Source organism: Taeniopygia guttata, chromosome 6, assembly GCF_048771995.1.
Source record: "Taeniopygia guttata chromosome 6, bTaeGut7.mat, whole genome shotgun sequence".
In the NCBI taxonomy this organism is placed as follows: domain Eukaryota; kingdom Metazoa; phylum Chordata; class Aves; order Passeriformes; family Estrildidae; genus Taeniopygia; species Taeniopygia guttata.
Genome location: NC_133031.1, coordinates 32,308,019 through 32,322,710, shown reverse-complemented (window position 1 = coordinate 32,322,710; position 14,692 = coordinate 32,308,019). Strand labels below are relative to the sequence as shown.

At 44.0% G+C, this 14,692-nt stretch overlaps 1 protein-coding gene across 12 annotated transcripts in view; it reads left to right on the top strand.

Annotated features, from left to right (window-relative positions):
* Positions 1-14,692, top strand: part of FGFR2 (fibroblast growth factor receptor 2) — an 81,160-nt gene that overhangs the window by 40,652 nt on the left and 25,816 nt on the right. For 5 of the 12 annotated variants that reach the window (XM_072931309.1, XM_072931310.1, XM_072931307.1 and 2 more), the window contains 3 exons: positions 9,095-9,285; positions 10,129-10,276; positions 14,145-14,348. In XM_072931309.1, coding sequence (XP_072787410.1) covers positions 9,095-9,285; positions 10,129-10,276; positions 14,145-14,348 — 543 coding nt within the window. Of the gene's footprint in view, positions 1-9,094; positions 9,286-10,128; positions 10,277-11,845; positions 11,991-14,144; positions 14,349-14,692 lie in introns of all 12 variants that reach the window. The other 7 variants (XM_072931308.1, XM_072931312.1, XM_072931314.1 and 4 more) reach the window with 3 other exon arrangements.

Genomic DNA, 14,692 nt, shown 5'->3' with positions numbered 1-14,692 from the left:
GAATTTTCCAGCAAATGGGTTTTACTGCCCCAGCTGCTTTTCAGTGATATTTTCTCAGAAAGCAGCTCAGGCACCTGCTGCTCAGCCAGAGGCTGTTGGTGATGCTCCTGTCCCTGCTTCCTAGGAAGCTGTCCATTTTTGCTGAAAGGCAGGAAAAGGGGGGTGCAGGAATGCTGTGGGTTTTCCCCAGCAGGCAACCAAGCCCCACACAATTCTTGCTTACTCCTCACCATGGGATGGGGAAGAGAATTAGAAGGGCAGAACTTGAGGACTTGTGGGTTGAGATAAGAACAGTTCAATAATTTAAATATAATGGGAATAATGAAAAAGAAAATAAGGAAAAAGAGAGAGAAATAAAACTCAAGAAAGTCAAGTGATGCAAATGAAAAACAGTTGCTCAGCACTGACTGACCAGTGCTCAGCCAGTTCCTGAGTGGCTCCTGGCCAGCCTTCCCCACAACTGATGCACTGAGTTTGTGGTCTGGAATATCTCTGTGGTCAGCTCTCCTGGCTGTGTCCCTCCCCAGCTCCTTGTGCTCCCCAGTTATCCCCCCTGGCAGGGCAGCAGGAGGAGCTGACAGGTCCTTGACTGAGTGTGAGAGCTGCTCAGCAGCCACCAAACCCCTGCTAATATTCTCAACATTATTCTCATCCTTAATCCAGACAGAGCACTGTACCAGTGCTAGGAAGAAAATTACCTACCCCAGCCAGAACCAGGAGAGGAGCTGTGGAAAGTTAATAAATCAACTTCGTAGTTCTGGAGCACCAAGTTCATGTCCAAGTGTGGCCAGCCTGTGAACGTTGCTGCATCTTGTGAAATTTACTTGGATTGACCCAAATTACTGGAAATAAAATGCAAAATATGTGTAATCTTCCCATGAGCAGTCTTCTTCAGCATCTGGCCCAGCTTTCAGAGCAGTGGATTGTGTGCTGCAGAAGGAAATGTGGTGCTGATGGAGGATGTCCCCAAACTTAACCACCAGGGAAGGGAAGCCCAAAGGGCTCAGCGAGGGCTGACACAGACATGTCATGAGGCTGAGCCAGGACTGCCCAGCTCTGAAATTCTGTGTGCTGGAGCTTCTTTTCTGTCCTGAGAGCTGCACAGTTGGTATGGCCAGTCAGCTGCTGGTTGGCTGTGTCTGGCAGGGAGCTGGGGAAAGGTGAATTCCACAGTGCTTCTGATAATTTCACACCTGCACTGCTCAACAGAGCAAGCTTGCTGTGTAAGAAAAGGGGGGAGCAGTGTAGAAATGTAAGGAGTGCTTTTAAAGCTTTACATAATCTTTTCCATTTTACTTTAAAGGCAGAGCTGCTTTCAGGAAAGGAAATTTGGCAGATGAGAAATATGTAGTTGGGTCACAATACCAGGAGAAATAATAACTCCCCCTGTGTGCTTTATGGCATCACTGGGTGCACTGGTGAGCTAAAGCCACTGCAGCTGGGAGAGGACATCATCCCTGTGGGAGGGATGCTGTTTGCCAGGCATGCAGTAAACCTTTGGCAGAGCCCATTCCAGTGCTGCTGGACCCAGCATTGTCTCTGCTTATTATACAGCAGCTGAGTGCTGGGAGCTGTGCACAGTACAAAGGATGATATCTCTGGGTGTAAAAATTAATGCAGTCTCTGGGAACAGCCAGAACAATAAAATTTTACCACTTGTCTGTGAGAAGTCACAAGCTGTTTTTCATATTCTCTTGTAGACTTTTTCTTTTAGGGCACCCTGAAAGGAATATCAATGAAAATTGTAGCCTCTCATTGTTCTGTTTCCCATAATTTTTTCACACTAAAATAAGGCCTCTCCACCCTTTGTTCAGACATGTATGAAGCATTTGCTTATGCATGCACTGTGTGAGGGACACTGCAAGGGAGCTCCAAGATCAGTGTTGTACAACTCTTCCTGCTATGACTTTTTCTGCTCCTTGGGGCTGATGAAGCCCACGCTGTCAGCCTGACAATAGGGCTTTGCTTTTAAGGACAAACTGGTCTTAAAACCCTGTTGATAATTTCATGTTTTAAAACAAGAACATTCATGTTTCCTGCCGTAGCCTCAGGCTTGGTGGCTGTCCCTGTGTCTTTTAACCCTCAGATATATGTGTGGTTTGAAAGGACAGCTTTTAACTAGTTCTGATTCTGACTTTTTTTTTTTGTTTTGGGTACTGTTTTCATTGACACCAACAGGCTTTGTATCAAGCCAAATAGGTCAGTCTTGCTTGCTGTCTCTTCCCCATCTTGCTGCCCTGTGAGGAGGAGGTGTAAAGGTGTGCAGAGAGGGATTTTTAACTAAAATGCAGAAAGGAGAGAGAGCTGAAGCTCTGCTGTACAGCTATCCAAGGAGACAGATGGGATAACATCAGTGGGAGCTTCGCCTGCTTGGGAAACAATGCCATTACTTAAAATTAGAGGTGAAGGTGGTGAAGCCAAGGACAAAGAGTTTGAATACACCTGCTTAACTTCTGTGAAGCTTTTTAAAAGGCACTGCCTTTCACTTGGCTGGCCTTGGTGAGTAGAAGGGCTTGAATGTCTCAAGGCAGTTGGATGGAGAGGCAGAGGCTTTGCTATGGGGATATATGTGACAGAACTTTAATCTTTAGCATTAAAACTCTTTAATAATGTTCAAATGTTTAACTTCTGGTGAAAGTATTCAGTGACAGCAGGGATGTGTGGAGTCTGGTTCCCTGCTGTCTCACTCTGCTGACTGCTGGTACCACCCAAAAATCAGAGCAGAGCTGGGTGGTGGGACCCAGAGTGAGACACAAAGCAGCGAGAAGTGACTCAAATTTGTGTGAAAGGCTTCTAAAATTAAAGGACAAAGATAATGGTGATGGAGGTTGGCCCCAGGTCCCTGTGCCAGGTTCATGGGAGCTCTGCTGCAGCAATGCCCCTTGGAGCTTTGGCCACCAAAATGATTTCTCCAAGTGGTGTTGAGCCAGTAGGAAGTGCTGCACATGGAGACTCCTGCTGTACTGGAACGTGGAGTAGCACGAACTATTTGTTGGCTAATGCCTACTGGTTAAAAGATGCCAGAATTTGTTAGGTGTGATATCATCAGTACTGGTCTGATCCATAAGCTGTTCTGCAAGTCTGCCTGAGAGGCTCCTGTTCTTTATCAAGAGTTCTTGCCAGGGATGCTCTTTATCTCTTACTGTTTCATGACAGTGATGTTAATCCTTCCAGCCTTCAAGCATCTTGTGATTTAGCAGAGTTTAGGAAGAGAGCATCATCCCTAACTTGCTGTGGGCTCTACCTTGGCGTGTGTAAATTACCCAGGAAGTGATGATTGGAGGGCTTTGCCTTGTGTGTCTATTTAAATGGAACGTGACAGCTGAGCAGCACTTCTGAACTGGCTGAAAGCAGCATGCAGAGCCTCATCTTGTGCAGAGAGAAGCCCAAAGTGACGTGCAGCTGGTGGAGCCTGCTCAGCTCCTGGCCCAGGGACGCCTGGCACGTGATGTTTGTTAGCAGAGGTGTTCTGCCTACACCTGCCTGCTTCTTTCTGATCTTCTGAAAGAGCAGCCAGGACTCAGCCTTCCTCCTCCATGCCACGGAGCAAATGGTGGGATTAGGAGTGTTCTGCTTCCAAGGTTTCAGAGAGCACAGGGTCCCCTAAGCAATGGATTTGTGCTGGGGATAGCACAAAGGTTTGGTAGAGAGCTACCTTGAAGGAGGAAACTCCTGTGGGGGCTGGCATGTCTTTGGCTGGACCCCCTTTTCACCTCTCTATCTCAGGGTGTGGAGTGCAAGGGTGGTTCCAAATGGGGTCCAGTATATGAACTTGGAAAATGCTGGATTTATACAGAAACCCAAGCTGCAATTCCTCATGCTGGAGTTGCTCCTGGAACTCACCTCAGAAAGCTTCTCTAATTCAGAGAACAATGATTAATCCAGCCTCTGAGTGCTGGTGAAGGGGTTTGCAGTTAGTGTAGGTGGGATCTTGCATGAAGGGTGGTGATCCTTGCAAGCTGGAGAGGGCTGTGGGTGTCCCAGAGGTGGGTGACACTGCTGGAGAAGGTTCTGGATGTCCCAGAGGTGGGTGGCACTGCTGGAGAATGCTCTGGGTGTCCCAGAGGTGGGTGACACTGCTGGAGAGGGCTCTGGGTGTCCCAGGGGTGAGTGACACTGCTGGAGAAGGTTCTGGGTGTCCCAGAGGTGGGTGACACTGCTGGAGAAGGCTCTGGGTGTCCCAGAGATGGGTGACACTTCTGGCTTCCCACTCTGTGAGGTCTGCAAGTTTGCTATGTGAAGCCAAAGTCAATTCAAGAAGCTGTGATTACAGTCTGGCCTAAAATGCTGGAGGATGTTTTTGAGACTCATCATTCACAGCATAATTAGCATGTTCCAAAGCAACAGATGTTGCAGCATCTGAGGGAAGGTGGCTGGGAGTGAATAGTGTTTTCTCCAAACATGGTCCAGGCTGCTGCTGAATATTTCCCAAGCTTGGAGTCAGGCAAAATAAGCAACTAGAGCTGAGGGTGCTGCACTGACCAGGGGGAGAAGAGGGCATGGCAGGTCTGTGTTTTCAGTGAGAGCTGGAATTACTTCATTTCTCATTTAGTGATGACTGAAGGCACAGAACCTCTCCCAGGAGCTATTGATTCAGACCTGGTGCTCAGAGGCATCATTTGAGGGATCCCTCTGTATTTGCTCAGTGGCAGCCATCAAGATGAGTCCTTAGAAGTCAGTAACATTTCAAAACTGTGATTAAAGGCTCTGATAAATGTGTCTAGCTAAAGCTTAGGTAATTTTATTCTCCCTCACTTTCCCCCTTGATTGAGGATCTCTCTCTCTCCATTGTCCCCAGAACTCATGCTTGGTCTTGCATTTGCTATTAAGCTTTTATTTTTCTAGCCCACACTTGAATCACACATTTGCAAGGAGAGGAAACAAGCACATTCAAAAGCAAAAACTAAGAGTAGTTTTTCATTTTCTTTTTTCCAATGAATCGGATGCCTTATGCAAAGCCCATTGAATTCCATGTGAGTTTTCCCCCTGACTTCAATGGGCTTTGGTTCTGGCTTTTAGCTCCCCTGAAAGGTCCTGAACTATCTGTGCTAGGGTGACAAGGAGGCTTGGAGAGACAATTCCCAGAGCTCTTCTTAGCCAGGTTGCTAAGGAGACTTGGCCTGGCCAAGGTCCTGGAGCTCCCCCCTTCCGGGGATATTGTCTGCTGTCCCTGCCAAGGCTCTCTGGTGGCAGCAGTGCCACTCTCCCAGCCACAAAACCTCCCCACTGGCCTCTGACAGCAGCAATTCCTGCCCTGCATCTCCCCTCCGTGCTTGGCCAGCAGCCTCCCTTCCCATGGCTGCTCCATCCTGCTCCAGGGCTGGAGTGATGGGCTGTGTCTGCTGGTCTCCTTCTGCTCTGAGAGTTGGGGTTTGGCCCCTGTCACACCCCAGCATCCTCATCTCCTACAGCTGCATCACTTTCCTTTTTCTTCTCTCTCCTTTACCTCTTCTCTCTCCTTTGCCCAGCACAAAAAAAAAAAAAAAAAAAAAAAGAAAAAAGAAATAAAGCCAAGGATGGGGAAGAGATGAGCCCCTTGTGTAGGAATCCTCTGTTCAGGGGCTTTAATTCCTTAAGGAGCTTTTTCTCAGGATACCCTGTGAAGTGTGTAGGCTGCTACAGTCATTTCCAATAGCAGGACAGGCTCCCACCATCTCTAGGGGTCCTGCAGTGCTTGAGACTTCCTGGGAAGCTCCTTCCATTGTGCCATTTTTTTTTTTTTTTGGTGGGTTGTGGTGTTTTTTGGTTGTTTTTTTTTTGGGGACTTGTGATTTTCCAGCTTTCCTGGATTCTTTGTAGTTTTATCTCTTGGAAGGAGGTATTTGGGAGTTTTAACATTAACAGGCTAAATGACAGTTTCCTCTAAGCCTTTTGGGCAAGGTCTCTTTGTCAGTATCCCTTCAGATAGCAACTCTTGTTTGTCTACAGATAAGTGAGCAGAAATGCTCAAACCCTGGGCACTTTTATGGTGGTGTAAAATTTAGGTGCTTGTGGCCTTGAATCTGATATATCTCATGTGAGCAATCATTTTGACTCTGTGTTTTGTAGATAACTAATTCCTCAGATGGGGATGATGTTGGTTTTGTATCTAAACTGCAAGCTGGTATCTTGTCTCTTGTGGTGGGATCCAGCAGGAAGCATGTTGGGAGTGGTTTTCTGTATTATAGTTTAAGTTTTTGACTTGATTTTATAACAAATTGTGTCATTAGTGAGACTGTAACACTGAAATGTCAATGCTCAGGCAGCATATATTTATTTCTCAAGGTGTTTATTCAAAATTAATGAACAAGGAATAGTGAAATCAGGCTCCAGAGCTATGAGATTTGCTGCCAGCTTGTTTTGTATAAAAATATTGTTTAAATAACTGGAGATGTATATGGTCACAGTGTTTTAGTGATGATCTTGATTATAATTATTAGATAATGATAATATCACTTTCACCAGCCTTAAAAATTTTTAAAGGCAACTTTGACTCCTTTGCTGGTGTTCAGTAAAAAGGAACATGCTGTTTCCATCTAATATTAGTGCAGCTAGCTGTTTGAGTGATGATATCTGCTTACAAATGTACAGCTTGTATTTTAAATGCTGAATAGTGATGTGAGATTTATGAATATGGCTTTGACAGTACCTGTGCTTAACAGAGACCTTGGATGTGTGTGGGTTTGCGGAGAAGTAGGATAACTTCAGGATGTTTTTGGATAATGTCCTGAAACGAGTATTTCTAGGAAAAGGTGCTGTACAGAATTAAGTTTGGTCATTGGTAAATATGGATGTTTCTTTGTAGTTATTTTCCCCAATCCTGAGTGTTTTTTGTGGGCTCTTTGGCCCCCATGCCTGTTGGATTTGCATGGTGATGGATTTGTCCTCCTGTGCTGTTTGCCTGTGTGGGCATAGGACTACTCCCCTCTGCTGAAGTGGAGTAAATTTTTAACACATTTCCCTTTAAAGAAGAAATTTCACAAACAGTCATACACATATACCCATCCACATGCACACACTTTAATTTTTTTAATGAAACTGGGGGCCAAGAGTGTGAGAACTCTGCTTTTACTCCTTTGCTTTGCCTCCTCTTTTTTGGTAGAGGAAATGCTTGACAGTCATCAATAAAAGATTAAATCATTGATGGCTATCAGGATAAACGAAACACGTCTCGTGTGTGGATGTTGGCATAGTAGGAACTTTTCCAAGATGTTTCAGGCCTCATTCTCTGGTTTGTTAAAGGGCAGAGAATAAGGTCACAAAGGAAATCAAACCCTGATGTGGAGAAATGAAACATGAGGCCTACTGACTTCTAAAAAACATTTTAAATAACATTCTCTAAGGTTTCATTTTATACCGAAGGCAGCTGTAATAAGTTTTGGAAGATGGTGTAAGGTTTCTATTAAAGAGAGATTTTTGCTTGCTGTTTTTGTACCCAAATGAAGGAATGAGGGAGATGGAATTAGAGCTTATTTAGTATAAGGTGAGAAACTAAAAGTTCTCTCCAGAACTGTAAAATAATAATTTATATGTTCTACTTCAATTTACAAATTAAAAAATATGAAACTGTTCCTAGATCTTCAAAAATGACACACATAGCCATGGAATAATTTAGTAACTGCAATTCAAATGCACTTTTGCCACAAGTAAAATAAGACTGCTGCTTTGTAGTGTGCTGCCAGCATAGCCTCAGTGAATAAATTCCCAGTAGATGTTTGCTGCATGCCAAATGTATTGGACTGTATAAAAGATCCCATTGTTCAATGGCATCATTATTTGCTATTATACTCACAATGTTTGCTTGTGAAACAATTTATTGGAGACAAGTATGTTTAAGAAAGAACACTTGGTTTGAAATTCAGCTGATTTGGCTTGTAATGTCAGAGCCTTTACAGTATATAGCCTCTAAAAATAAATATTTCAGTCTGCTATTTTTTACTTATCTTTGAAAGAATTCCTGGAGCAGGGGAGAATGTGGAGCTGAGGCTGGGGATGGCCAGTGAGCATTTCACTTGTGATTCATAGAATGGTTTAGATTGGAAAAGCCCCCTAAAATCATTGAGTCCAATTAATTAACCCAGCAGTGCCAAGGCCACCAGTAAACCACGTCCCCACATATCACATCTACACACATGACCTTTAAATATCCTTTAGCCTGTTCCAAAGCTGGGCAGCCCTTTTGGTGAGGGAATTTCCCCTGATACCCAATCCAAACCTCCCCTGGCACAACCTGAGGCCATTTCCTCTGGTCCTGTCACTTGTCACCTGTCACCTGTGAGAGGAGCCTGACTCCCACCTGGCTAAAACATCCTATCAGGGAGTTGTAGAGAGTGAGAAGGTCCCTCCTGAACCTCCTTTTCTCCAGGCTAAACAACCCCAATTCCCTCGGCTGCTCCCCATGAGAGGTTGCCTGAAAATGTGTGAGCAATGCTTATGCATGGGCATCGATTAGAAGCTAAATTGGCTCACATTAAATACACTTCAGTTTTCCAGAGAGCTTTGTATTTGCCTGTGTCTTGGTGAGAATAAGAACGAAGCAGTGTTTCTGCTGCTGTGTCTGGGTGGTGGTGGTGGCACTGATTGGAGCATTTTAGGAAGCTGAGCTGCCTAGTTTGTGCATCTTGAGAAATTCCTTTTGGTTTATTTTAACACGTTTTAAACCAATAATTATTCAAAATTAATCAATAATATTTCTTCCTAATGTGTGCCAATAATATTTCTTCTTAATGTGTGGCGGTCTAGTCAAGTCAAGACGTTCTAGAACTCAGAGGTAACTTAATTACGGTAGCTTAAAAAACCCCAAAAGGAGATATTTTACCTAATTAGGGCTGAGTTAAACCATGGAAAATGAGCAAAGTGTTTAAGCAGTGTATTTCCCCCCTCCCCCCAAATGGCTATTCTTTAAATTACAAGTGTAGCGCTCAAGCCATCTCCTTTGAACTGCAGGTTTTGTTACACGCTTTGGCTGCGGTGTTATTTCGGAGGAGTCAGCCAACAGGCTTACAGGGCTTTTTGGCTGGGGTTCACTTACAGTTTTCTTGGCAGCCCTGCTTATTTATGCATCTTTATTTCTCTCTCTCTCTTGCTCTTTGCCCGCCGTTCCCTGCTGGAGCAGAGCGCTCCCCGCACCGGCCCATCCTGCAGGCGGGGCTCCCCGCCAACGCCTCCGCCGTGGTTGGGGGGGACGTGGAGTTTGTCTGCAAGGTCTACAGCGATGCCCAGCCCCACATCCAGTGGATAAAGCACGTGGAGAAGAACGGCAGTAAATACGGGCCAGATGGGCTGCCTTATCTCCAGGTTTTAAAGGTGAGGCTTCGCAGATGCCGGCGGCGGTGATGCCTTCTTTAGAGCGTGGTGTAAATCCAAGGATTTTGAGTTCTGAGCTTCTTTTGAAAGTGGAGATGTTTGTGTTAGAAGTGAAGTGATGAGCTAGATGAACATTTGCTTGTCTGAATGCTAACTGTGCAGCTGATAGACACCGTTTTGCTCCTTTTTACTTCCATGAAAAATCGTTTATATCTGAATGTTTCAGGCATGACTTGTTCAGAAAAAAATGAAAATCCTTCTAAAGAACATCACTGACATTTTTGTATGGGTAAAAAGCATCCAAAACATACCTGGGACAATCTCCTCTGTTTCTTTCATGTTTCTTCAGCCTCTTGATTTCAAAGAAACATGGCAGCTGCTGCCCAAGGCTTGCTTGGAGGACTGGGCTGTCAGGATGCTGAGCCTGCAGAGATGGCTGGTTTGGAGCAGTGTATTGGTACTGTCATACCTGCCCGTTTGGAGCAAGCCTGACCAGGGAAACTGAAGCTTTCCAAGCTGGGTGGCATTGCCAAAACTCTGTCAGGCAGGACAGCCAGCTATGTACCTGCTTGTCCCATGCAGTACCTGCCTAGGTGGATTCTTTTTTTCCCCCCCACACTGCTGTTTTCTAACTCCTCGTGTGATGCTGCAGATGTAAGAAAACCAAACAACAACAACCAAAAGGAAAAAAAAAAACCCAACAAATTCCAACCTCAAGCCTTTCAATGTTTAGAAGCTGCTGTGGAATATTCTGGTGACGTGTTGGTGGTGGGACCATAGACAGATCGGTGTCCGTTCTGGGCAGCAGTGACGTTGTTCTCCTGTGTTATTGGTCTGTTCTAGCACTCGGGGATAAATAGTTCCAATGCTGAAGTGCTGACACTGTACAATGTGACAGAGGCGGACGCTGGAGAATATATTTGTAAGGTCTCCAATTATATAGGGGAGGCCAACCAGTCTGCCTGGCTCTCTGTTCTGCCAAGCATACAAGGTAACAATGTTTTTTAAAGCAAGCTGGAAAAAATGGTGCTTTGGGAGACTGCAGGCAGCTTGTAGGATACTCTCTGGCCTTGGTGGTATATGTGTAATCCTCCTTTGGTGATGCAGCTGGTGTTACACCAGCAGCCATGGAAAAATTCCCACAATATTCTCTGTACCAGAAGCGCTGCTTTGGTTTCTGTTTGCTGATCTTTATTCTCTCTTTGTTGTCTTTGTGTCTGCGTGTGCTGAACAGTTTTGTTGTTGATTCTGCATACTCTGCAGTTCACACCAAGGGTACTCCTTGAATAATGTAATTATAGCCTAGCAGTGTATATTTATATATACACATAGGTGTGTATGTATATGACCTGTTCACATAAAAACCCCCTGGAGCACAAGTCAGGTCAGTTTAGTCACTGTGACTGTGCAGGTGGGAGGATTTTTCCAGGTCTTACTCACCCATTACTAACTGGGTTTTACTCAGCAGTAACAATAAAGACAGGCAACCGTGTGACTGCAGCCCACGATTAAATTAACCTCAAAATTGTCCAATAAAAAGGTAATTATTCCCCGATTGTGTATTTCAAAGTAACATTTTTGAATAGAACAGAGATCAAAAGTAGGAAACATTAATTTCTCTAAACCTCCATCACAGAGATCTTGATGCTGATGCTCTGATGTGCCCATCTTGGGGCAGCTGGGGAGTTCCAGGCCTAAAATTTACTCCATTTGTATGAGTTTGGATAATCACTGATACTTGGATTGGTGCACAATGTCAAGCAACAAGTCTGGAAGATGACTAATAAAAAATGCAAAACGTGCAGTTTTTTTTCCCCTCAATCTTTAGGATGTAGAAAAATAGATTTTATTTCTATCGCCTGGTTCTCAAACCTTTGAAGTCTTTTCTCTCCCACCTGTGAGAGCTGCAACTGAACAAGATCTCTGATTTCTGAGCAAGAGTTGGGATAATTTTCACTGTGCTTCTAGGCAAACCATCAAATATTTCCAGATTTGAGATTTAAATGAGATTTGGCAACTCTTCACAATGTACAGTAGTAGTTACTACTCAAAAGTGCAGTGCAGTGGGTGATGCAAGGATCATACCATCTAAGACAACTACAAAGTTGTCTTTTGGAACAGAATTCACCCCTTTTTTATCATTTTAGAGTATACTTTTACAGTAGATTCTTTCCTCTGAAACAGGTCTCTACACGTGAAGGATCCCACATTCTGTCCTACTTTGTTTTCTCTTTGTTTTTCTTTCAACTTTCTCTTGTCGCAAAAGAAGAAGGAAAAAAAAAAAAAAAGATTTGTGGGTGAATTTTTCCATGTCTTTTCATTGCATGCATGTTTAGGTGGTGAGTTTAGGCCTGGTGAAGGGTGTTGATCACTTTCTGAGGTGAGCTGGGACCTGTTGGTAAATGCCTTTTGGATGAGGGATTGTGGATGGGGAAGGAGCTTTGCATCTCTCCACCTCTGCCTTTACCAAGTGCAAAGCCCTGTGGCTTCACCTCCCTATCCACAAAAATTCTCTCAGTGTCTAGCTTTTTCTCTTGCTTCCCTCTTGTTTTTTTTTTAGGCTGCCGGTGTTAACACCACGGACAAAGAAATTGAGGTTCTCTATATACGGAATGTAACTTTTGAGGATGCTGGGGAGTATACATGCTTGGCGGGTAATTCTATTGGGATATCCTTTCACACTGCATGGTTGACAGTTCTGCCAGGTATACACTGCTCTCTTTCTGTGGTTTTTCCTCTTTTTTTCCCCACCCTCCCCTTGTTGATTGCTGAAGAATTAGCACGGCTTCTGTCTCGAAAAAAAAAGGACTTTTACAATGATTTTGGTTTTTTTTAAGCGTGGTTGTCTCAAGAAAGTGAGTTGTTCTGTCACTTGTTCGCAACTCCAAAAACCAAACAGCAACAACAACAGAAAAAAGAGTGGAGTGTGCGGCTATTCCACTTAATTGAAATGTTTTTACATCATCAGAAATGCTAGGGAGCTGCATTTCCTTAGCACTTCAGTGAGACAACTGAAAATCAGCCCATAAATCATTGTAAACTTTGTCAAGAGGATGAAATTCAGTTCATTACAAAGTTTGGAACTAATTTGGCCATAGTTATGTACTGGCTCATTAAAATGGCTGAGCTGTTCAGTGTACTTCAATTCACTTTTACCTATCATGCAAATCTCTCATGGAAATTCCAATTTCAATGCCAGAGGATCATGTACAGAAGCAGTGCCTTCCATATCTTGGGAATCGGCTCCGTGCATCTTTAAACATTGCATGCTCTAAGGAAACAAGTAGTCATTTGCTTTTACTGCAAAGCATGTCTTGCTGTTCTGGGGTTGATGATGTTTCTGTCCTTAAAAGAAACAAACATCAATGTGCTTTATTGCCTGAAAATTATTATCAGCTGTTAGAAGATGTAACCGTAGTTGGTTTTGACATTAGTCAAATTTTCTCATTTATAACTGTTGGCAGCTGCCTCAGGAGTTCCTTTGGAAAAATCCATGAACTACCTGAGGTTTGCTGGGTCATCTTGTGCTTAACATTTATTAATTGTTAATCCTAAGTAAGAGGTACAACAGAACCTGCATGTGCATATTGCTGAGGCTCACAGTGTGGGAGTTAAATGTTCCCACTGTCTGCAGATAATTTCTTACCTTTTATTGAAATATATTGAACAAGGCAGCTTTATTCCATCTCACTCTGAGCTGAACCCCGAGCCTGTGACGTGTCACCAAGCAGGCAGAGCAGTGCTTATGTAGAGTTTGCTTCTGCTGGCAGTGTTTGCATTTTGCAAGTGCTTGAACAGCATTTTTTTAAACCCATTTTCTTTAACAAAGTATTTTTCTAAGCTTGGAAAGGCACAAGAAAATTTCAGCTTGATACGTGCATTGCTTGTGGAGTGACCGCTGATGGCTGTGGAATGCTGTTTATCCGGGGGTTGAATCCCAGATAAGGGATTAGGGACACTGTTTGCACATATAACTGTCTTGAAGATAGCTTCAAAATGGTTTCAGTCAGAGTAACAGCTCTGTAGGGCCACTCCCTCCCAAATCTAATCTCATAGGCCAGTAACCACTGATGAGGTTACTGCCCTCCTCACTGAAGAGGGCTCGTTAATTAACGTGTTGCTGCCTTATTCGTTTTTCACTTCAATTATGCTTTTTAATCCAGCACTGGGCTCCTCAAAGGACCTCAGGGGAGTTGGGCACCCAGCATGAAGCACAGCTGGTTGAGCAGCTGGACAGCCAGCTCCTTGAAACCCTTTTGAAACCCCTAAGCTGATTTTATAGACATGATGGGGGACTGATTCATCCTCCCTTCCCTCTGTGTTTTAAGATCCTACTGCAAATTTTGAATAAACAGGCAGACTCAAACAGGCTCAAGCCCAAACATTTATCTTCAAATTTAGACACTTTTCATTCAGGCTAGCTAATTCAGTTTTATCTTTAGATGTGCTTTGGTGTGGTTCACAAGAATTGCAGTGCTTTTGCATTTTGACTCGAGTAAAAATTGAACCTGAGCCTAGTTTGAACAGTTTTTTCATCCCTCTAAAATGATCCTTGATCATGCAATATTTCAATGTATATGTACATACATACCTAGGCAGACACACGTATACATTTGTGTCTGCATACGTGGATGCACGAGCTCACACTCAGTGCAAACTGAAAAATCAAAGCAGTAATCTGCAAAAAAAGAATTACTCTCAGATTACAAGATGGCCTAAACATCCAGTGCTTTGAATATCACACAAGAATTGGTTATATTTTACATTTTACCATTACTTGCTCCACGTGCTGTGCCGAACGCTGCCCTGTTTGCTAACCCTGTGGCATGATTGTTCCCTCCTGCAACCTTCCCACCCAGCTCCTGAGAAAGAAAAGGAATACCCAACCTCTCCAGACTACGTGGAAATAGCAATTTACTGCATAGGGGTGTTCCTGATAGCCTGCATGGTGCTGACAGTGATCCTGTGCCGCATGAAGAACACCACCAAGAAGCCGGATTTCAGCAGCCAGCCTGCTGTCCACAAGCTGACCAAGCGAATCCCCCTGCGCAGACAGGTAACAGAAAGTAGATAAAGAGTTTCAAAGAACTTTTTTTTCACCCCCAACCGCTAAGCCAGCACATCCTCCTGCTGAGGAAAGGGAAGAGAAGAAGGGAGTTAATAAATTACAGCAGGTTGTGGTAGGGGTGGGATAGAGCTTAGCACAGCGATGGGCGTCTCAAGGAAATCAGGGTAGGGCTGTTGGAGAGGGGAGAAATGTAAAAAATTAAATACTTCCTGTATTAGCAGTCTGTAAACGAGGGGGAAAAATGTATTCCAACTATTTTGGGGCCTGATCCCGCAGCTTGTTGGAGTCAGTGGAAAAAATGTTACTGCCCTAATGGGCTCTGGAGCAGAATCCTATTTA